This window comes from Rhamphochromis sp. 'chilingali', assembly GCF_963969265.1.
Source record: "Rhamphochromis sp. 'chilingali' genome assembly, chromosome: 2".
Lineage (NCBI taxonomy): Eukaryota > Metazoa > Chordata > Actinopteri > Cichliformes > Cichlidae > Rhamphochromis > Rhamphochromis sp. 'chilingali'.
This window is the reverse complement of record NC_137930.1, coordinates 54146500-54170136: the sequence shown is the minus strand read 5'-3', so window position 1 is coordinate 54170136 and position 23637 is coordinate 54146500. Positions and strand designations below refer to the sequence as shown.

The following is a 23637-nucleotide window of genomic DNA, read 5'->3' as shown; positions in this document are numbered from 1 at the left end:
ATTAATACTTCCTTTTATTTAAAAAAAAATGTGTCTGAATTTTCAATTAAGACACAATAAATGAAGAATTTTCTGGCAGTTTTCTTATGACTTTACAGGGTTAAGCGCATCACTGAGGTCAGCCAAGGGGACACAAAAAAAAGAAAAAAGACGACGACATACAAATGAACACTTGCATAGTATCAAACGCCAGAAGCTTCCATCAAAAATAAAAACAAATAAAATGAGGAAAATTAAGTAACTTTTCAACTTACGGTCCACAAATATATCACACTTGAGAAGTGTGTGTGTGTTTGTGTACATGTGGGCGTGAGAAATCTGTACAGCTGTGCAGACATGAGAAGCTCAAATGGTGGAGACAGCTGTCATTTGTCTGTGTGTGTGTGTGTGTGTGTGTGTGTGTGTGTGTGTGTGTGTGTGTGTGTGTGTGTGTAAGACTGGGCTGTGAGGAGAGAGAGAGGGAGAGTCCGTCCATCTGTGTGTGTGATGTGAAGCTGGCTCCAGCATCAGCTCAGTACTTCGGCACTTTGCTGTAATCTTCCCGGCCAACGTTCTTGCAGAGACACATGGAGAGGATCATCCCGAGGAGCTGGAGGAAAGAGGAGTTGTCGGCTTAGATATTGCATTTGAAACTGATGAGCAGAGTGTGCACTCAAACATGCAGGTGATAAAACCAAAGAATTTGTGTATTTACAACAGGCTACAATTATTGAACCACAGGCTTTGTTTTTTTCTCCAAGTCTGTCTTGAAACAATATTCACATACTTTAGTTATGTCCACTGCAGAGCTTCAACCGCACATGTCCATTTACGCTGGCATGAGAAACGTGTTTCCCCAAATTCTGCTTTAATGTAATGTACCCTTAACCCTAGTTTAGCTTCAAAAAAAAGGGTATTTTTTAAAAATATTGTACACTGTCTTTTAATTTAAAATTTTTTAATCTGCTGTTCGATTTATTTTCTTTTTAAAATTTTGCATTGTGTCAGCACTTTGTGATTCCTGTCTGTGAGACGTTTTGGAAACACTACATATCCAGTCTTAGTTTGAAAACCACAGCACCGTGTTTTAGTCTAAAACGGCAGAAACTGAGACTACTGGAAACATTATTATATAGAAAAAGCAGGGACAGATACTACATAAATAAACACTGCTTGCTTTCTGTTCTGAGGACCTCAGGCCTCTCGCTTTTGAGCCATGATTCACAACCTCAGATGTCAGGATCGTACTTCAATACCTCCCAGTTTTTTTTAACATAAAGAGCCAGATTCTAATTTCACCTTCAATTTTACTGCAAATTCTAAAGGTTCAAACACTCTCCTCTGTTATCCATTTATATATTATTCAAAAAAGGTAAGCTATATAAATACGTTTTTGGTTTTCCTAAAACTTTGGAGGTTTTGTTTTCTAAAGGCTTCTTCACTTTCCTTTTAGTGCCTCTGACATTCAGTTAAAGAGGAAGGAGAAGCTTTTCTTTTTAACCAAACTAGATTCTGCCTACAAGAGTTATGTACAGATGCTGGCCAGCTGTTTCACTCTGCTTCCAGCTAAGCTAACTGGCTGAAGCCAGAGGTGTGGTAATGAAGACCAAACTTTTAAAGGAACAGTACATGTGGCACCTGGGTGTAGGATTAAGCTGCTGTTGTCGGTGTAGTTACACATTCACCTAACAAAACAAGCAAAAGATCCATAAAGGAAAGACCTCGAGAGAAGGCACAGATCTTCAACTCGAACTCAAACCCACTTTGGTGACCTTTTGTGAATGAGGAAGGAGTTAAAAGTAGCCTATAGCAGTATATATGGAGGATTATAAAGTCTATCTACTACGATAATCTAAACACATATGTTTGCTTTCTGCCATCGTTGTAATGAACAAACATAATTTAATGCATTTATTTATCTTGTGTCTGCCTGACCTAACTTGAAACTGTATACCAGCTACGATCCAAGCAAACGCAGACATGGTGCAGTTAAAAACAAATATACTGGCAGCCTTAAGGCACTCTTGATAAAAATCAGAACAGGAAGAGGCGGATACTGTACCTCCACGACTGCCACGGCAGCACAGATCCCCAGAATAACTCCCAAGTTATCCTTTAGCCATGTTTCTATGGTGGTTTTACAGCCCTACAGGAGAGAACAAGAGAGGGGGGGGGGGGACATGCAGAGAGATGAATGATTACAGGATCACAGCCGGACATGAACTGAGCCTTTTGAAAGCACAACTGTTAGCTCTGGGTTGAGCCTGTGAGGGGAAGAATAACAGGTTTAGCTTAGCCGAGGAAGGGAGCGACTGGGGAGTGTAAAGTTTCTCAAACACGCAGACCAAACAACAACTCCGACATCTACTTTACCTTAATGCTGATTGGGCCTTATCAGACACAAACATTAAGTGTTAAAAATCGTTAAATTCCCTAAAACAAAGAATCATAAATTAAAAATCATTCCTATGCTTACGTGCAGCTGCAAAGTACTTCAAATAAGTCTATACTTCTTGTAGTACACATCCAATCAGTAAGTAAGATACTTTTTAAATGCAGTGATAATAACTGTAGTAAAACTCTGATGACAGCAGATCATCTGCCTCCATTTCATCCCATCCCCAACATTCGCCTCTGTCACAGCAACCGTCTACACGTCCTCCTTCACTACATCCATGAATCTTCTTTGTGGCCTTCCTCTTTTCCTTTGTCCAGTGTATCCACTAACCCTCCTCTGCACATGTCCAAACCATCTCAGCCCTACCTCTCTAACGTATAAAGGCCGAATCAAACATGCAGATCATCAATTCTTTTTTTTCTTTTTTTTTTTTTAAATACTGTGATATTATTAATTTTACTACAGTATTTTGGGGCTGTCCCACTGCCTGGAGAAAACATTAAAGAAAATACCAAAAATAATAATAATAATAATAATAATAATAATAATAATAATAATTTGTATAAGCAGCAATATCATGGTATGGAAATAAAACAATTTCAGTCTAGGTTGTATAATTTAACAGTTGCTCGCCTAATTTTCAACTCTTAGCGCACAGACAGGAGGCTGCAGACTTTACATTGTGTTATTTACCGTTTCATAAACAGGTGGATCCGAGGACAAGGTTGAACACAGGCCTGCTAGCGCCTTATCCACTCCAGGCAAGGAATCATTACGACAGGAGCAGGAATACTGCACCTGGGTGCTGTTCTTGACCACAGGGTTCTCAGACCAGTTGCCCGGCCCAGTAAAACCACAGCATTTCATCTGGTAATATGGGAGAAAGTAAGGATGTGAGACAAGTTAGAAACACAAAAACCTCCACAGAGGATGGATTGAAAAGATTTTGCTGCATTTTATTTCTTTAAAAGAGACAAAAATGAATTGGAAATGAAACTGGATCCAAAATTAGCAAATCCCTTGGCTCTGTGAATGAGTACTTGTATTATGATATTTGAGAACAATGTATTCTTGGCTGCTGCTTTCAGAAAGACCAGGAGGAAAGAGGCTTGGCAAGAAAGAGGGAAAGGTGGAAGAAGAGAGGGAAGAAACTGGGTACAGGCTGATTAGTTTAATGAGTTAGTTCATCCAAAGTGCAAAGCATACACATATTTTCACGTATCCCTCAGATCAGTTTTATTTGTATAGTTCTGAAAAGGCTGTCTCCAGAAAACGGTGGATGTGATGGAACTTAGGGAGCCCACCGGATTGGATGAAAGTTAAGTTAGACGAAGGCTGCAGGTTATAGACCTACAACTATTCAGCACAATTAGTCTCTCCTGATGTATGGAAAGCTGCAATCACACCGTTAGCTGCTTGCATGATAATTGTTGATTGACTGAGTTACGCATTAAAAAGGATAGAAAAGCTGCTTATAATGTATTGTAATGTGATTCTTGAAGAATTATTTAGAGTAATCACGCCTGCCACCAAAACAATCCAAACTGAAATCTAAACAAATGTTGTTGTTGTTTTTTTTTTGGGGGGGGGGGGGGGGGGGGTCGACAAGGCGTGGAAACACACTGAAGCGTCAACTCACCGTCCTCTGAATGTAGTCCAAGGGGTGCTCTGTGGTCCTGTTATTGGGGTAGGTGATGATCACAGTCTTAATAATGCTGTCCATCTCATATGCCAACTGGAATTGAATACGAGTATATTATTATCAGTGTCTAAGAATCAGAAAACACACCATGGCTGTACGTAAATAAAAGTGCTTTTTATTTTAGGCATTAAAAAAAAGGTTGAACACCAGCCAGAGAGGGGAAGTGAAACAGTGGTGATGAAGGAAAGCAAATAAACAAGCAACAACCCCCCACAAATCCCACAGATGATCGTTCTTTTCCAAATTTTAAATTTATGCTTCTTCGAGCACCGCCGCAGTCGGTTCTTCTATGTGACGTCTCTTGCTGGGCTCAAACATTGTTCAAATACAGCTTAGCAAGAGAACGACTCCGTGTTTATGTGTGTACGACCACAGAGCGGTGGCAGAGATGCAGCTTCTGAGGCTCTACAGCGAGAGCCTCACCCTATTCTGGGAATGGGCACCACCCTGCCCTGTGGTGAGCCTTAAACACAGGGAGGGTGTCTTGGGCTACAGATACGCAGATACACATGTACGTACACATACATGCATATAAATGCTGGAGGGCTGAAATAGCCACCACCTATCCTGAGCGCAGTGGTGAGGTTTATCAAGGGAAAGGCTTTTTATGTCTTGGAAAAGAAAGGCCATGTTTAGAGAACAAAACCGGTTTTAGATGTTTATGTGCTCCAACTTAACACTCCCTTTAGAACAACACAAAGGTGGTGCTATTACTGGTTTGACCTGTATAAGAAAGGTTTTAAGGGGGGAAAACATTAAAACATCAGGAGTTCAGAAAAACACATTTACAGCTACGCAACAGCTTTTTAAAATTTAATCCAATACGTTTTGAAAATCTTAAGCTGTTTTTTGGTGTTGTTTGTCATGGTTTTTATTTTAGCCAGCTTGTGTTTTAATTCAAGCCCCCCTGCCGAGCTAATAACATCTATCAAAGGATTAAACTTTGCCACAGTTTGGTTGCTGTTGTTTAAAACTTTTTTTTCACCCAGAAATGGGTGACATGATAGTTAATACGATGACAATTTCTGCCTCTGGGGTGAAAAGTACTAACGTATAGAAGATGAAGACAGACTTATTTCATATGATTAAAGCTTTAAAAACATCATTTAATGCGATTCTCCAGCACACTCGCTCCACATCACTAATATGATGACGAAAGCCTTCGATTACAGCAACCTACAAACTACTTCCGGTACTGTTATCACATGTCTCCTGTCCTCCTTCTTTATCTCACTTTTCACAATCCAATCACATGACACAAACTCAAACTGAAACTTTCCATTTGTTGAACTTTGGATTCCTTACAGGTTAATGTACACACAGCCAGCGAAAGCTGTGAAGGGGAAACAAGTACCCAGTGGGCCCAAACTGTACTAGTGGGTGGAGGAGTGGTAGGTGGTAGAATGCACGAGAAGCGGGGGAAACAGGTTAAATTAGGAAATATGGTAAAAATAAAAAAGGAAACAAATATAACACAAAAAGAAAGAAGATGTGAAAAAAAATATAGGGGAAGAGAGTAAAGCAGGATCAACTAAACTAGCTTCTTACCCGATCTCTCTGGAAGTAAATGAGAACTCCAGCAGTGATCTGGGCAACGAGGATGAGGAGGAGGCAGGTGAAATACTGTGAGGGGACAAAGACGTATGTCAGTTTTACATAACCACTGATAAGAGATGAAAAACACCGATGCAAATCTTAAAGCAGATAAAATAATTATTTTTTTAACAGGAGTGAATGAAGTAAGAAAGCTTGTATTGGTGAACATATATCTGTAGTTCCCATCAGCTTTGCACAGTTTCACAGCAAGTTTCAGGTAATTATAGGCTGCTGGTTTAGTTTAGGTTTTTTAATTAGTAGCAGCAGGAAGACTTTCAACGAACACTAACATATCCAGCCACACGCAGCTGATAGATAGAAAATAGATTATTAAGTCCTGAATATCATGAAACTCGGTTATTTTTGGGCAGCCAAAACACCAAAACAAGTGTTGACACTTTTTCTGAATGAAAAAAAAAACCCCTCTAAAAACAGATTCAGAAGAATTTAATGAGGCCAATCTCACGTTAAAGCTTATCTTCTCAGACATGGCTGCTTTGGTCCCGACAAGTTCCAGCATGAATGCTGTTTTTAGATCTTATTCCGTGCTCTATGATTAAACCACAGACCTCAAACTTGCACAGAGGTCAAACTTTAACTTGTCTTTTCAAATCAACCTGAAGTTTGTGTCAGACTCCACAGTTTCCAAGCCCTAAGGCAAGTGTGTGGGGAGAGGTGCGAGACCGAGGGCATACTAGTCACTTTAGTTTCCAACATGGTGCACAGTGAATTCATTCCCTGCGGTGAAACTGTCAACGTGGAGCTCTATTCGAACTTTCTGGGGCTTCTGAAGAAGAACATTCAGCAGAAGTGATGTGAATTATGGTGCATGTCAGCCAGCCATCTCCTGTCAGCTCAGAGCACACTCAAAACGCAGAAGTTTCTGGACCGCTCACCAGTTTTGCTTCCCTACATTTTCATCCTTTTCACGAAAATGACAATCAAGTTGCAGGTCCACTGTTATGACACACAGGAGGTGATCCAATGAATATTGCAGAGGCATAAATGTAAAGAGTCATAACAGGACTTCGACTAAGATAGCAGCCGTGCTGAAAACAGTGTAGGAGACGATTGTGAGATCAGCCAACGGTAAAGCTTATAATCTGGACCTGTTCTCTTAACTTTTTATCTCATCCTCACACAGTTAATGTACTGAATAGATAGAAAGTAAACAAATTATCAACTCTAATAAATGGAAATTTATTCACATGTAACAAATAGAAACAAAAAAGAATAAGAGAAAAACACTTTTTGGGCAGACACATCCAGCTTTTCCAGTCTTCCCTCAGTGTGTGTGTGTGTGTGTGTGTGTGTGTGTGTGTGTGTGTGTGTGTGTGTGTGTGTGTGTGTGTGAGTGTGAGTGAGAGAGAGAGAGAGAGAGAGGCTCTACTGCCAGCTGGTCACTGTCACTGGAAGAAGTAGGTCACAGCAGTTATTCAGTTAACCCCTTGCAGGTTTAACACTGTAGGTCACGCACCCATCCCCACTCTTGTTGTATCCCCTACATTTTACTGGCTTTATCCCCATCCCCCCCACCCCACCACCTGTAAATCCACACATGCTGTGATAGCCTGGCAGCACACATTTAGCAGAAATGCTGAAGGGTTTTAATGTCAGCAGGAATATACCACATGTTCTTAGCCTTGAGAGCTCAAGCAGGTAGGTGAATGTTTCATTAAATAAAATTAAGCTTCTGTGTGTTTAAAACGATAAGAGAATAAATATAAATAAGTAGGAAACAATACCTCGAACAGTATTTACTGTTTTAATTATGCACTCGATTGCAGATAGAGGCAAAAGAGATTAAAAAGAGTTTAAAGTCAGTGTAGCTTCTCACCAGACCCAGAAGACAACGGACTTCGTAGATGGATCCAATGCAGCCAAAGAAGCCCATGGCCATCGTCAGGGAACCCACTCCGATGAGGATGTATGAGGCCACTTTCACAGTATCTGATGATTCCTCTGGAGAAGATGGAAACAATCAGGGGCACAGAAAGAGATCAACATATAGAATTCCTGAGATCTAGAAGGGTGGCACAAACATGATTTTTATGGTGACAGGCCCCTGACTTCTGTTCTTTTTCTCCACTAACTGTAATACAAATGCAACTGTGTCTAGCAGGCCAAATGAGACAGACTTTTGCACCACATATGTGGGGGCCTTTTTACTTCTGCAAACACATTTTTACACACACAGGTTACGGTTAGCCAAACCTCGTTCACCGAGCAAATTTTCTATGTTGAAATCATGCAAGCTTTTGTGTGAGAACACATTCTTTTCTCACACAAAAGGTTTTTCTCTCAGAGTAGACTGAGACAAGTCAGTGTGTGGCGAGATAAATTGATTTCCCTTTCTGGTATGTAGAGTGGGAGGGATTCTGCAGGAGGAGGGGGCCGGCACTGGGAAGGTTGGAGAGGAGATAAATTGGAGCCATTATGTGACTCTGTGTGTTATCTGCTTTGGAAGAGCTCCAAAGACTCCAAGCTCAATCCATGGATGAGGCTAGATTTTGAGCTCTGTCAAATGGCTCCATCTTATCAAGGATTCCTGGGCCAAGCAAACAAAACAGCAAATCAGATAACTCACTCGCGACAGTTTGGTAAAAGAGCTGACAGACAGAAAGGCTCCGACACCTCACCTCTAATATCTGTGAATATATTTCTGTGTTGCTTTTCTTTATATGTGCTCTGTCAGATGCACAGTCAATATTAATATCTCTGAAGATTGTTAAAATCAAGCTAAACTTTATTACTCTACTTTATGACTGCAAAGAAGGAACATTAGCTCTTCTTGAACTAGCACCATGTTACTTTGAAAACCTCCATGATACACTTTATCATCTGCACTTATCGGAACAGGATGCATCATTAAACAAAAATAAATAGAAAATCTTTATGGCTGCAGCACATTTTCATATCCTGTCTTAACTATAAATAATATTTTATAGCTCACGCAACTTGTCAGAACACTAAATGGAAGCCTTTACAGCATTTACAGTAATTTCTTGTTAGTACTGAAACACCTTTAAATACGTGATATAAACTTACCAAAACTATGAACAAGATGTGACTGAATGCATGTACACTGCTGATTCGACATGGGCTACCATAACAGTGTATGCTGTGGTGGTTTAAGAATACTTTCTGAAAGTGATGAGGTCACCGTGTATCGAGTGTTTATGAGGTAACATTAAAAGGGAGGCAGACAACCATGTTGTATGTTCTATATCCGGTATTCAGCTGGGGCATGTTATTTCTGTCTTTCTCATAACCGCACGCCCAACCCTCCCCTCACACACACACGCAACCAACTAGTAGCTGCAAAAGCAACAGATGTCCACGGGTTTCAGTAATTAACCTGAGGGATTTAGGGACATGCACAAAAGTATACAGTAGGTACAGTTAGGAGCCGGAGCGAGAACATTTAGCAACACTAAATATATTAATGCATGTAAGAGATTTCTAAGGCTCTAGTTAGAGGTGCAACAAATCAACATTTACATAGTCAGACGAGAGAGAAAAGCAAAGAAAAAGTTACATGACACAGCAAGATATGTGCCGACATTTTGCTTCCTATATTGTCATCATTACATTTATTAGTGTAATTCAACGCACTGAAGGTTCACTTGAAGAGTATGCAGCTACAGTGGACCGCAAACATGTATTTTCCATGTAGATGGTAAACCGGTGTGCTATGATTATTAACTACAGAGTTTAAATTAGATGTTCTGTGTGTGGTTTTCATGCAGCCCGGTGTTTACGCAAACTAATAAGTTTGAGGAACTGCAGTGCAACTCTAATGCAATAACATGGGTATTTGTAAGAAGCAACATTTTAGTTCACAAACAGAATTATACAATCATGTAGACATCCAAGCCTCTGTATGAAAAATGTCACCAAACAGAATTAAAGCTGTATATTTTAATTAGCCTGCATAGTATAAAATGCAGGCTAATTTCAGTTAACGGAAATGTTTCAACACACTTAGTTTTAGATTGTTAACATAACTCACTACAAAAACCTTGGCAGCAGCTAACTGAAAAACACAATCGGGGTACTGAGTCTGCTTAGTTCTTCTTTCCATCTTTTCATCACACATTTAGAAAAATGAAGCCTTTTTAAATAAAAAACAAAACAACAGTTTCCTTGTACTCCTAAGACCAGTTGCAGGTGTTTCAAAGGTTGCAGCAGCAGAACAGAAACTGTTCTTTACAAGCTTCCTGCATCTGTGTGCTTCTGGAGTAATACCAAAAACATAGCATCCTCCTGCAGTCAGCATGTATTAGCCTGGTTACTGTGCTATTCTGTCATCTACTCTGGCAAGTTTCTATGTAGGTCTCTGTTAGATATTCTAAAATAGTTACTTCAGTGGTTTCCATGGAACTTTCCATTTAAAGAAGGAAAACTCATGGTGCCCTTCAAGACGGCTGGCGAGGGAGAGCAGGAGTTAGGATTGTTTGGTGCTGCAGGTCCTTCTGTAAACATGACCGAAGCCACACACTGAGCTTCCATACAGATGGCGAAAAGTCATACTTGACTATACGCACAGGTTTAAAAATTAAACACAGGCAGATCAAGTTTTTTTTCCTTTACTTTGCTGAATTCTGAGTTGAAAGAGTCCAAAGAAAATCTTTTTCCAGCATGTTCTCTTTTTCTCTCCCTGTGCCTCTGTAAAAGTTTCGGAATTAATATGAAGCACATTTCCAAACAGTGCTTTGGCGCGCTCTCCGTCTCACATACCTCTTCTCCCTGACTCCCAGGCTGACTTGTCTAAATAATATGCACGCTGTATTTTAGCAAACGCCAGCAAGATAAACTGAAGGCATCATGTTACAGTAAACTATTAACATCAGTGCTCTGATATAGGCGAGTATATAGTGAGGGGAAGATGTCTTTTTTAACTTAAAAAGAGGGGGGGCAGGGGCGCCTGAAACCACAACATCCTCATAGTTTCCCTGCCTGAAGTCACTGGGACAGCTGCAAAGGCCTTTGCTAATATAACTCATAAAGAATGGAAACTAAAAACACAAAGATCCTGTTTATAGGCAGACCAAGCTTCTGAGGGGAATGCACAAGAGTCAATAAACAGAGCTGGCTGGAGCTTTTGTTCTTCTGCAGAGTGATACGATATTTTCTGTGAGGTTAGACATCCAAGGCGGAGCAGAGTTTGACCAGTCCATGGTATAGGGAACATAAATACAAGTAGGGGGGGAGGTCATTAGACTCCTCCTAGCACGAATAAGGTATGAATGAATCATGCTATCTCTTGGGGAACAGCTGGATTATCACAACAATAGGCCTGAGGCTGAAAAGGATGATGCACACTCTACTGCCTTTATTTCCTGAAGGCCTAATTTGAGATAACCAAACTCAGCTGAACAACAACCTTGGACTCACTAAGTTTTAGGACAATAAAGGTCAATTCTAGAGATTGTTTTGATCAAACTCTACTCTTTTCACAAACAACCGATCAAGATAGCAAATGAAAAAATAACCCCAAACTTCCAACCAAAATACAGATGACTTCTGCTCTACTTGACCTAGAATTTTCTTATCTCATTATCAAAGAACTCAACTTTTATTTTTGATCATTCAGACTTCTATTTAGTCCATTAATCGTACTTGTTAAAAATCACTGGAAAGTTCAGCCGATGCCGTAAAACCAAACAATGCAAGGCGCCGAAACAATTAACAAAACAGTAATTAATCTAATTTGACTGATTCAAACTGAGTCTGTCTAAGAGCAGTAAATCTCACAGCCCTTCTAGCCTGGCACAGTGAATCAGGTCACAACCACTCATCAGAGGTTGAGTTAAATGGAACATTAGACCCTGCTTTGGCAAACACGACATATGCAGATCTCCTATAGGAAAGAGGTATCAGAGTCACGTAGAAGAAAGTGCTGCATCTGACTTCCAACATGTACCAAGTTGCCAGACAATAAAAAGAAGGAATTTCTCTTTACAAACTGAGAAAAAAAACTTGACTGCTGCTCTTGGAAATGCTCCACTTGGGATGAATACACTGAAAGCATTTATAAAAGAGATTTATGGCAACTAAGAGTTTCCATCCGTGGTTCTCTGCTTTTTCAGGCAAATCTGGACATGGGCTTCATTATGCTTTCTCCAGTCTTCTTCACAGTAGTTGGAGACGTTTCTATCTTTAAGAAAGCTGATAACTGCAATAATAACGTATTTCTTACTATGCAGTGTCTACAAGTAGATATGTGAGAACATCTGTACAAGTGGGAAATGTTATCTAGCACCTCTGCCATCTGTAGGACTAAGAAAACGGGCAAGTTCAAAGTGTGGAAAGTGGAGGAGGGGGATACAACTGCCATTTTCCACCCTAAGATGAAACCTTTTAAGATGCCCTAGTAATCAAGAGCCCGTCATCCCCCCTGAGTAACCCACTTCTCACAGATGTGCCTGTCAGTGTGTGTCTGTATCTCTACAGGGTGCACAGGAAGTCATCAACATTCATATGTGAGTCACACTTTTAGTAAGGTGTGAGCAGACCCTCGTGACCTTTTAGGAATGCGCCTCAGGGGATAAAATCTGCATTAGTTGTAGAGAGGAGGTACTTACGTAGGACAGCAATGAAGCTCTTGTTATCAAGCAGAACCCACAGTCCAAAGCCCAGGATAAGGGCTCCAAACACCTGTGGAGGTGACAGAGAAAAATCAGGCACAATATGTGCTCTAATGTCTTACACACGGTTTGTAGTTGGTTTGTTTTTTTCTTTTTTGCTCTCTTGGTCTGTCACATGTGGGATACATCTGATTGCATCTTGTCCCTTGTGTTTCTGTCTGCCTTTCTCTTTCTCTCATAACAACATTTGGAAAGAAACAGGATGTGGAGGCAGTCATTCCACAGGCTTTTCTCACAATTAACATCAGTATTCATAACAGAACTGGAAACTGGAACATAGTGTAATTGGTTCCTTAAAGCCTCCAAAAATGATCAGATTTACTTTATATACCCTTGTAATGAGGCTATGAAGCTGAGACTATCAATGTAATTAAGCGGGGCCTTGTTTGGAAATTGTGGGGCACTGTAGAGGGGGCAAAATTCTCAAATAAGAGGCTCTGTTGATTCCCCAGCTATCCACTTGTATCGTTGCCCCTCCCCAACCTCCCAGCAGTAATTAAAGCCTTCGTTAAGAGCCGTTCATTTAGAGAGACTCTTGTGCTCCCGGCAGCCATCATTAGCCCTCCACTTCCTGGCTTCCCCTAACCTCCCCTAGACTAATCTGTCCACATGGACAAACACTGACACAGACACACACGCTTCCTATTAGACACCAGTGGCGCATTCACATCAAAAGGTCTGCATCAGGTTTACAGCCACAGACCCACTAGAAAGGTCTGGACATCCTCGCAGAGTCAGTTTTAGGAGTCTGGGGTTGTATGAACCTCTGGACTTTATGTTGTGACCAGCCCAAGCGACTAGGAAACAAACAGAAACCATCTGTTGTAATTTAGACCTGACCGAACTTCATATCTCCTATCACAGAGAGAGTCACAGCGACATTTCCCTGTGTATCTCTACCATCCCCTGGCAGCATCTGACAGTTATTCAAATATAACCCTGAAAGACATCATGCAACTCTAAGTGCGTCATAAGTGTAGGATGCAGCATACTCGTCTGTCTAGCTTAGCTAAACAAAACTGCTGACAAGGTGAAAGTTGGGTTACTCTAACAGTGTGTGCAATGCATGTGCAGATACTTACAAAGAAGAGGAGGTTGAAGAGAAATAGAAAGTATTTGGTGACTGCAACGCATCCTTTCCCCATGGCTGTGTTTCTGGGAGACAAAAGAGAATTTATTGGCTATTAACGTCAGAGAGTTATATCACAGTAAAGCGTGGGCAAGACATTAAAAAAAAAAGAAAAAAAAGAGAGAGAGATCACAAACCGACTCAAGATGAAGAAAAGACACAACAAGGAAAGTTAGCTTTGAGTCAAGGACGTCGAGAAATCTGCACAGCTGGATTCCTGATTAAACACAGCTTCAAATCTTCAAAGCAGCGTCAGCCTAGTTCATTTTTAAACAGTCACATTTCTCCAGGCTTAAATAGCTCAACCGACCAACTTATTCCCTCTTTTGTGCGACAACTGCTGCCCTGTTGTTGGAAAATATCGTGTTTTCGCAGTAACACTTGTTAATGAATGCAGTTGCGTTCTTGACAAACAAGAAGAACCACCCTGGTTGGAAAGAGCAGCAGGAGGACCACCACAAAGTGACGAGTGGTGAAGTCACGACGGCTATGTGGAGAGGATGACGGCTCGTGTGGTTACGTGTACTACTATCTCAAATCGAGAGAGACTAGACCAACCTACCAACTGCTATAACACAACACGGAAACAACGAGTTTGGTTAGCAACAGTTTTTTTGCAGTGAATTTTATGAAGGAGCCTATATGGTATAAAACTACAACCAATAAACACACGACCGAACACTGCTGTGATCACATCCTCGAGGAAAGGCCTTCACTGTCTGATATTCTTGGTTTTAGAATAGAATATCATCAGCTGCACTGTTTTACAGTAGTTTACCTCATGCTCACATGCAGCCTGTTTGGGTTTCATACATACACAGAGTGCACTTGGTGACTTTTATCCAAGTAATTTTTCCCTTTAAATAAATAAATAAATAAATAAATAAAGAAAGAAAGAAAGAAAGAAAGAAAGAAAGAAAGAAAGAAAGAAAGAAAGAAAGAAAGAAAGAAAGAAAGAAAGAAAGAAAGAAAGAAAGAAAGAAAGAAAGAAAGAAAGAAAGAAAGAAAGAAAGAAAGAAAGAAAGAAAGAAAGAAAGAAAGAAAGAAAGAAAGAAAGAAAGAAAGAAAGAAAGAAAGAAAGAAAGAAAGAAAGAAAGAAAGAAAGAAAGAAAGAAAGAAAGAAAGAAAGAAAGAAAGAAAGAAAGAAAGAAAGAAAGAAAGAAAGAAAGAAAGAAAGAAAGAAAGAAAGAAAGAAAGAAAGAAAGAAAGAAAGAAAGAAAGAAAGAAAGAAAGAAAGAAAGAAAGAAAGAAAGAAAGAAAGAAAGAAAGAAAGAAAGAAAGAAAGAAAGAAAGAAAGAAAGAAAGAAAGAAAGAAAGAAAGAAAGAAAGAAAGAAAGAAAGAAAGAAAGAAAGAAAGAAAGAAAGAAAGAAAGAAAGAAAGAAAGAAAGAAAGAAAGAAAGAAAGAAAGAAAGAAAGAAAGAAAGAAAGAAAGAAAGAAAGAAAGAAAGAAAGAAAGAAAGAAAGAAAGAAAGAAAGAAAGAAAGAAAGAAAGAAAGAAAAGAAAAGAAAAGAAAAGAAAAGAAAAGAAAAGAAAAGAAAAAAAAGTAGGCCAGGCCAGCACTACACACTCGGTACACTTCATGAAGCCTCCCTGGTAACATGATTCAGCCTGAGCAGAACCAGTCCAACGACAATATTCACCACAGCTTTCTCATACTAAGGAAAAACAGGAAATATAACCAGCTATTGTGGTTATTCGAGGAGTCTGAGATACAACATGGAGGCACTTGTATATCTAATGACAAGCTCTCTCTTCCTGTGTCACTTATTTCATCTAAACCTTCTTCCAGTATCTGTAACAAGTAATCATGTATTTAGTTCTTTTTTCTTTTGCCTATGTTAACCAACAGTTCAAATTAACAATATGCATCTTGTAAATCCACTCAAATGACTTGCAAATGAAGACTATTTACTTTGCTGACATCTCTTAATCACATCTCGTTTCCTCTTCACTTGATAAGAAGTCTGTCTACAGATTACGCATAAAGGAAGCTGCCGTGTTTTTCCAGACAGTGTGTATGTCAAAGAAGAGAACATGAAAATTAATTATAGCCTAAAGATAATATGAAAAATAGGTTCTGCTCAACAATACTCGTTGTTAGTGAAACTTAGCCGGGTCAGATCTATGATACGTGTCACTGCCTCGCTCTCTCCTCCTCCCCCATTTCCTGTCTATCTCCTTCACTGTACAAATAAAGCCAAAAGCTACAAAACAGACTTAAAAAAAAAAAAAAAAAAAAAAAAAAAAACCAGCAAAAAACAACCAAACCCCAAAGCTTTGATGCTGTTCAGTGTAGTTCAAACTGGTTTTACCATCAAATTTCATTTGAACTGCTGGTAACTATCACATGAGTGAGTTACTTAGACTACACAAACATAAACAGACAAACAAATACTTCAGATTGCTTTCTGAAGAATACTTTCAGATTCAACATGCTTTCGTGGTTTTAAGTTGTTTGTCAGATACACAGTCTGTAGAGCAGCTCTATCAAAAGCCTTTCAATATTATTACTTATTAAATGTAGCATAAAAATACTGATAGAAATACCAACACAATTTCATATTTACAAAGCTACACACAATGCAAAGCCCAAACCACACAGCAGATACCCTTGCAAAGTAGATAATCCTTAAAGGAGATTGTTGGTCTTTATGTCTAGATGGTGAGCAGCAGCGGGGATTAAAAAAAGGCTTAGTTATGACAACCATTGTTTGCTGACTGAGCCCCCAGTCCATCTTAAAACAGTTCCCAACAATGCCTCAATGCTACTTATTATATTTCTGAAACAACAAACATAAATAAGATAACGTGCTAGCTAGGGCTGCCACGATTTGTCGACTAGTCACGATTACGTCGACTATCAAAATCGTCGACGACTGATTTAATAGTCGACGTGTCGTTTGAAGCTTTGTAAGATCGCAAAAGACGCAGGAATAATAGCAGGATTTAAGAGTGTAATAACGGACTGAAACAGAAGATGGCAGCACAGCATGTACAAGGATGCCAGCTGCCGTTAAACCCCGAAGAAGAAGAAGCAGCTGTGTCCCAGAATTCATAGCACGGCCCAGCTTAGTTTCCAACAATGGCGGTAGCTAGTTAGTTTTAATATTACTCTTATTATTCTTTCTGGGTCACAAAATAAACGTTTAACATATTTTCAGGCGAGAATGTAGCTGTGTAAACCTCAAATATCGGCTCAGTTTATCAGGACACCACATATTTTCAAAAGCGCTCCGACGTTTTCGGAGACGTCTGTTACCCACTAGCTCGATAGCTAGCCGGGGGCTAGGTCACTAGCGCCGTGAGAACACCGGACTCCCGGCAAATTGTTTTCAAACCCACCGCTGTCTTTCGCGACTCAGGTTAAATATATATGAGTCACTTAGATAAATTAAAAATGTTGTTGTTTGGCTTTTTTTTTTTTTTTGTATTTTATTTGTTCCTGAGTAAATCGGTTTGGCTGAGATTAAAGTTATAGTTTTTACACAGCTGAATAAACGTCAAGCAGACAGCTGATTATCAGAAGTGTGAGATGCTGGAGAATATACTCCGGTGTCCTGTTATATTTTAGATAGCAAGGAGCTTATTAAACTTTACCGAAACAATCTGCAAATTTCATTAAAATTGAATAAACTATCATCTTGTCTTTATTTTTAGTTAGCACCTTAAAAGCTTAAAGCTGTAAGCTAATGATAGTTATATAAGAGCAGATGCTGCTGGTGCAATAAGCTGTAGTTTTACGTCCAGTGGATGATGATCTGATTAGTCGACTAATCGCATAAATGATCGGTGACTAGTCGACTATCAAAATAATCGTTTGTGGCAGCCCTAGTGCTAGCCTAATTTATTACGAGGCAGTAACTGAGGTTATACTCTTTTGGGAGTATAGCTTTCATAGAAGCTCGCACACTGACAAGATCAAGTTGAAAATGCATTTAGAGAATTCTTATTGCGTAGCTTACACAGTCAAAGCCAATCACAGCTAACTTCCTGGAAGCATGTGAAAATAAAGGCTCGGCAGTGGAATGGGAAGTGGAGCTAAACAGCCACCCAGGAGTGGGATTTTAACCATTCATTACAAGTAGAAAATATATATATGCTGCTGCTGATGTCAAAAGGCAGTTTACTTGAAAGGTTATTTTTCATCTCTCCAATTTGAACTAGGTGAAGGCTCAGCTTGGTGTAAAAACAATGTGCAGGATAGAAAAAAGAAAAATTCCCCTGAATAAAACCGCGACAGAATTACCTGAACTTCCCGGCCCCGTGATCTCACACATTTTTTCCCCCCTCTTTACATCCTCCATCTCCCTCCCTGTGGTTTGGCGTAAGGTGCGAACACCTACTAACAGTATTTTGGGTGCAATAAAAGGTTAAAAGCATTACGCTGAAATAAGTGTTTGTACAAAGGGTCAGTTCACAAGCATGGGTTACAGAGACGAGACAGCACGAATGGCAGATGGCAGCAACTGTGTCTGAAATGGACCCAGCATTGATCAGCTATGGTCGTGTTGAACACAAAACGTCAGGCAGTGTGCCAAGCTCCCTCTACTACCTCCTCCTAACATGGGTCATATTCCCATTTTAATATGACCCACTTACGCATCTGTGAGGCCACAGTGTTGGAACGAATGAACCAGACACCATCCTGGTACTACTAAAGCTCTCAATATCGTGCCAGAATCCTGCTTTAACATTTCAAAAACTGTTGATCACCATGCATGAACAGGTTGTAGGTTGTTTACTGCTGCATTTCAGTGACAAAAGAAAACATCTTCAAAATGCATGCATTCCTAGAAACAGCCCCTGGAGTAAAATCCGCCTCTGCGGTCTGCTGGTCAGAGAATCAGGGCTGCTAGTATTGATAGCTTTCGTCAACATGTTATTTTTTATGTCTATGAAAGTTTTTAATTCGCCTGAGTCATGGGGTGTCGGTAATATAGACGATGTTTTATCAGTTCAGTTGCTTTATTAGTTGATACACCTCAGTGGGTTTTCAGGGATGGAGGGGATTTCCCATTTTGCATCTATGTAATGACAAGCTGTATGGCAAAAGAAATCAGTAAACTCCCCATCTGTGGTTGGGTGCCTGGTACCTACCCACGTAAATGAAAATGATGACACATCTGTGGCAACAAGACTAAACACAGATTTGGTCTACAGTCACTATATCATGTAATTGACAATGTTTTTATCCACCCATCCAACCATATCAAGTCACATCATTGCCAATAAATCAGAGAGATTTGTTCCCATTTCTCGGTTTCTAAGAACAGCCAAGGGGTTGAGGTTATCAGATGTGTGATCACAGAATTACGTCTTTGTTTTCTGGGGTGGGGTTCTACTGTTTCTGGTTTTCTATTCAAAGCTGAGTGTGAAGTGGTGTGGGTGAGATGTGCACCTCTAATTGTGATGTCATGGTTTTTGGCCAGAAAAGTGGTCAAATCCCTGCTCCGGTTTGAAAGTAAGCTCCTCTACTTGAGGTAGCAACTTTTAAGTATTTATACAAGTGGTGAAACAGTGGAGTCCAGCATTGTCAAATAAATGTCGATATACTGGTCAAGATTCCTACAATCTACGGGCTGTGAGCTATGAGAGAAAGGACAAAAATCATAGATACAAGCAGTAGAAAGGACTTGAAAAGTGTCTGAGCTCCCCCTTAGAAATAGGGTGAGGACTCCAGTCGCTCGGGAGAGGACAGAGTATAACCAACGTTCCTCTACATCAGAAAAGACAAAAAGGGGGGGGGGTCGGACATCTGACTAGGATGCCTCCTTGTCCCATCCTAGTCGAGGTGTTTGAGAGATTTTCTAGGGCAGATACAGGACATTCAGCAGAGATGTCGTCTCTCAGCTGGCTTAGGAACACCAAGAAGAGCTGAAGACAGTGAGGATGGACAGGAAGAGCTATATTTACACTGCTGTCCTCATGACATGGACCCTTACAGGTCATAGAAAATGGATGAATGGAATTTTGTGAGATGACAGATTTCAAATTTCCACTTATGTGACATTTAAACTGTCAGAAACCAAAAAAAAAAAAATCCCCCACTATTCAGTAGAAAAGATGAGGCATTTATGGCAACGAGACAATCATTTTGTGTATAAACGAAACAAAACAGAGTAGCAAAAAACCCCACCAAACTCTAAATTCAATGATAAATAACAGCAGCCGAATGAAAAATAATGAATGGGAAGAAAGGAATCTAATTTTAACAGAATTAAATATCAAAGTTTAATACCAGCAGAAATTCTTTTGACATCCTTAGACCAAGAAGAGTCAAAGAAAAAAAAACAAGAACAAAAACAAAACTGTAATTACTAATCTATTAACACAATGATTTGTGGTGCAACAGCAGTGGGAGAGGGTTTTTTTTTTAGAGAGACTTCTGTCTGGGAGGTATTTTGCCAGAAAGTTCTCTTTTCTAATACATCATTTTTTAGTTTTCATTGGTAGTTTGGTCCACTTTTTAGAAAGCCCTGCTGGCATATATTCTTAGTTGCTGATGACCTTTACAGCGAGTCATCAATACCTGTTATGGTGCTTCCAAAATTTGATTTTATTCTGTATAGGCTCTATAGGTCCAACAAAACCACTGAGTAACTCGATTACATCAATCTACAACTGTTCTCCAAACCCTGAAGTACAGTTTAACAAATTTAACAATTTGTCCAATCACAAATACTTCCAGAATAAGCAAACACTCAAAATAGTCCCTTACTCTACTCTACATTAAACTTTCGAGAGAGGCGTTTGAGCCCAGGCAGGCACTGAGAATTCATTTGCCTACTCAGACTTCAACTTCTTCTCGTACACCACAAAATTGCTTAAAGGCATACCACAAATGCAGAAAGACTGCAAGACTGTATTAACTGGATGTTACCTAGAATTTCAGTAGCTTACTCATTGCTTCCACTTCAAACTATCTCAGCTTACAATTAGGGCTGTTGCACTGAGAGAAATAAAACAGTTACTAGGCCTCTAACATGTGGAAGGACCACCCAAACCCTGGAATTACAGCACCATTTTTTGGATGTGTTTTTTTTTTTTCCCCCCCCCCCAGTGCTCCCACAGAGCCTCCACGGTGAAAAGTGCAAAAGGTTTAGGCCACTCCTGCTGGAGAATGGCCAAAAATGTTTCTGGTTCTTCTTGTTCTTCTTGTTCCATAGACAAGTATCAGAGCACTTAACTAGCTGGATTAATGAAGAGAAATGTATAAAATTCGAAAAACAGCCCCATCTTCTCAGATTACAGACAATATCAGACACAGACTCAATAAGTGGGTAATTAAAAGTTATTTTATATCCACCACGAATACTGGCTACTGTGTAAATAATACGTTTTAGTGTCAGTGCGTCACCTGTTTTGTTTTGTTTTTGTTTTTTTTACTTTGAATATTCAGACCACAAGTTTATTGGGATTTATTAAGATCAACATGGGAGAAGATTTTGATAGAATTGTTGGAAACTAATTTACTTTAATTACAATTCATTTTATTTAGGGATTTATTTTCTGTAATCTTTCTGTGTATGTGCCAGATGTAGAAGGCTTCCACCTGTATGTTTTGTGCTCACAGTATAACAAAGACGTGAAAACTTTGAACTCTTTTACCCTGAAGCTTCACACTGTAATTACTGCATTAAGGGGATGAACTGTGCTCAAATTTCATATTTAAAAAGACTTTGATGCTGATAATCTTGATAACTAATAACCACTTCACATCAGTTATTATAATTTTCTGATTAGTATGTGTTTTATGTGCACTTTGCTTTCAATTCAGTTTAGTTTCAGTTTAATTCTTGTTTTTTGGCAATTTGTTTACTTTTCGTTTCAATACTAGCTTTTCTCAATTTTTAAACTGTATTAATGGAAAATGTCAGAGGCAGGATTTAGCCACTACTGATCTATTAATATTTAGGGGTGGCTGTAGTTCAGAATGTAGAGCAGGTCATCTACTAATTGGAAGACTGGTGGTTCGATCTCTGGCTGCTCCAGTCTGCATGCCAAATATCCTTAGGCAAGATACTAACCCAAAGCTGATCCCCTTTTTAAATGCAGTTGAGCCTCAATAAACACATCTATCAATGTCTTTGCCAAATTTAAATAAAAACTAAACTAAAAATATTTTCCCTGTAATTCTATTTTAGTTCATTTTTGTTTTGTGTTATATTTCAGTTAACTAAAACTAGATGTGAAAATATATTTGAGTGAACTATAATAGCTTTACTTCACATGCTTTCACGTGTTTATTATACCGATCTGGCATGTGAGACCACATACGTTTGGGCCCCAGATTTCATAGGTACGTCACTGGTCTTAAACGCTTTAAACTTTGCATTACGTTGCCTCATTTTAAAAAAAAAAAAGGGGGGGGGGGAGTTGTTTTATTAGTTTTTTTTTTCATTTGCTCAAGTGTAAAGTCTAAAAAAATAATCACAAAATACCAATCATAACAATTATCCACACTCAGCCATTTTTTCAGTGTCCAGGAAGGTCGAAATAATGTAATTACACCATGTCGAAAGCAGAACCTTGAACATCTGTTTTAACGTTTGCCCAACAAACACGTACAGCTCTCACACAACATATTAAAGTCAATACACCAGCATTAAACGTGCACAAACGACAAAAAGCGAGGACTTGAATCTGGCTGAAAAAGTATTTTTACATCTGAATGACTCCTGGGACTGAAACTCTGGCTCTGCCTGACACTGAACACAGCATCTCGTGTCTTTCACGGCTAGCTGACCGTCCACTGACCAGCTCCTCAAATTTCCCCGACAAAATTAACTACTCACTCTATTAACAAGTTTCCAGCAACTTTAACAGAAAATAAACGGCCCATAAAGACCGTTGTAAACTAAACAAAAGGTCTCCAAACAAAGTACAAAAAAAGGGGGGCATTCCAACGGCGTGTTTTCACAAGCTAGCGCGGGTAACTCTGGGGTTATTACTAGCTAGATACACAAAAACATCGCAAACACTTACTTTGCGTCTCTGGAGGTGCTCAGAGCTGACAGAGGAGTCTACCGTTGAAACAGAGTCTGGTCTCGGAGTGTGAGAGAAACAAATGATGGTGTCTGTCTGACTGGTTTGTGTGTGGTTTATGTGCGTGAGGGGGCAAATTCGTTACACCCACATTTTTAACCCTCTCCTGCCTTCCTGGTGCAACACAACTGCAGGTGTGTTTTTTAGTTCTTTTATTACAATTTCACAACCTCAACCTTGTGAGTTTTTCTTTTGTGGGTGTCTCATTTACACAACGGGCACATTGTTTTCTTTTCTTCATCAGGAGAAAACAAAAAAACAAAAAAAAAAACCAAAAACCAAACCGCATTCAACTTCCTGTCAGACATTGCATTTGCGCAGTTTACAACGGCATCTAAGAAAACAGTGTAACACCTGTAACACCTTAGCAATCAGTAAAGGATTTTCGTGGCTTTTTCTGCGGTTGCAACTGCAGTTTCATTCGCAGCGGATGCCAAATGTGGGGCCCAGCATTAGACGAAGCACCGTCTTCTGATTATCATCAATCTTATTACCCTGATAGCGTCAAGACTGTGCGTTTTGCAGACATTTTGCAACTTCTCTTAAACTCTCACGAGAGAAAAAGACTTAAGCCCCAACAGAAAATATCAGTCTAGATATTTTCTCGTTTAGAGAATTGTCTGTATACAAAGACTTTATAAAGTAATGCAGATTATACCAGCACACGTGCTGATGGTTAAACTTGACGAAACATTTCACACAGCTTCTAAATGAGTCATTGTATGTCACCCCCAAGCAGTAAACCAGGGTTCAATAAATTAAATGGGAAAATGTGGGGCGAATGCATACAAAACCGGGGCAACATGGGAGCCTTTTGCCTATAAACAACCCTAACTACGCACACGTTTCCACAGCCACACAATCCCTCTTTTCAGCCTTTGCACGCTGTGCGTGTGTGTAAAGAGGTAAGAAGAGCCCGGGGAAAAGGTGAGACCTGAAATAGTATGTAGTCGAGCTGGAATTCACCGAATTATATTTGTGCAGATGATCGTGTTGTGACACGCTCGACAGAAAACACCAAACAAAGCGCGGGCTTGCGCAGCTCCTCTTAAGTTTCTTGGTTAAACACGTTAAAACAAACGCGTGGAGCTCGTCTTTTGCTGGGTGATGCGTTTGGCCAAGTTGAACGGGATGTT

The 23637-nt window shown here is 39.7% G+C and overlaps 1 protein-coding gene across 1 annotated transcript; it reads right to left on the bottom strand.

The window, feature by feature from the left end:
* Window positions 1-370: 370 nt before the first annotated feature.
* On the bottom strand, window positions 371-22578 carry cd82b (CD82 molecule b). Its single transcript, XM_080864514.1, has 9 exons — window positions 22442-22578; window positions 13408-13480; window positions 12263-12335; window positions 7513-7637; window positions 5628-5702; window positions 4017-4112; window positions 3071-3244; window positions 2042-2125; window positions 371-589 (listed from the first exon to the last, which is right to left on the bottom strand). Exons 2-9 carry the CDS (start codon window positions 13468-13470, stop codon window positions 512-514), a joined length of 768 nt encoding a protein of 255 aa, XP_080720640.1. The 5' UTR covers window positions 13471-13480; window positions 22442-22578; the 3' UTR covers window positions 371-511.
* Between the last annotated feature and the right edge of the window lie 1059 nt (window positions 22579-23637).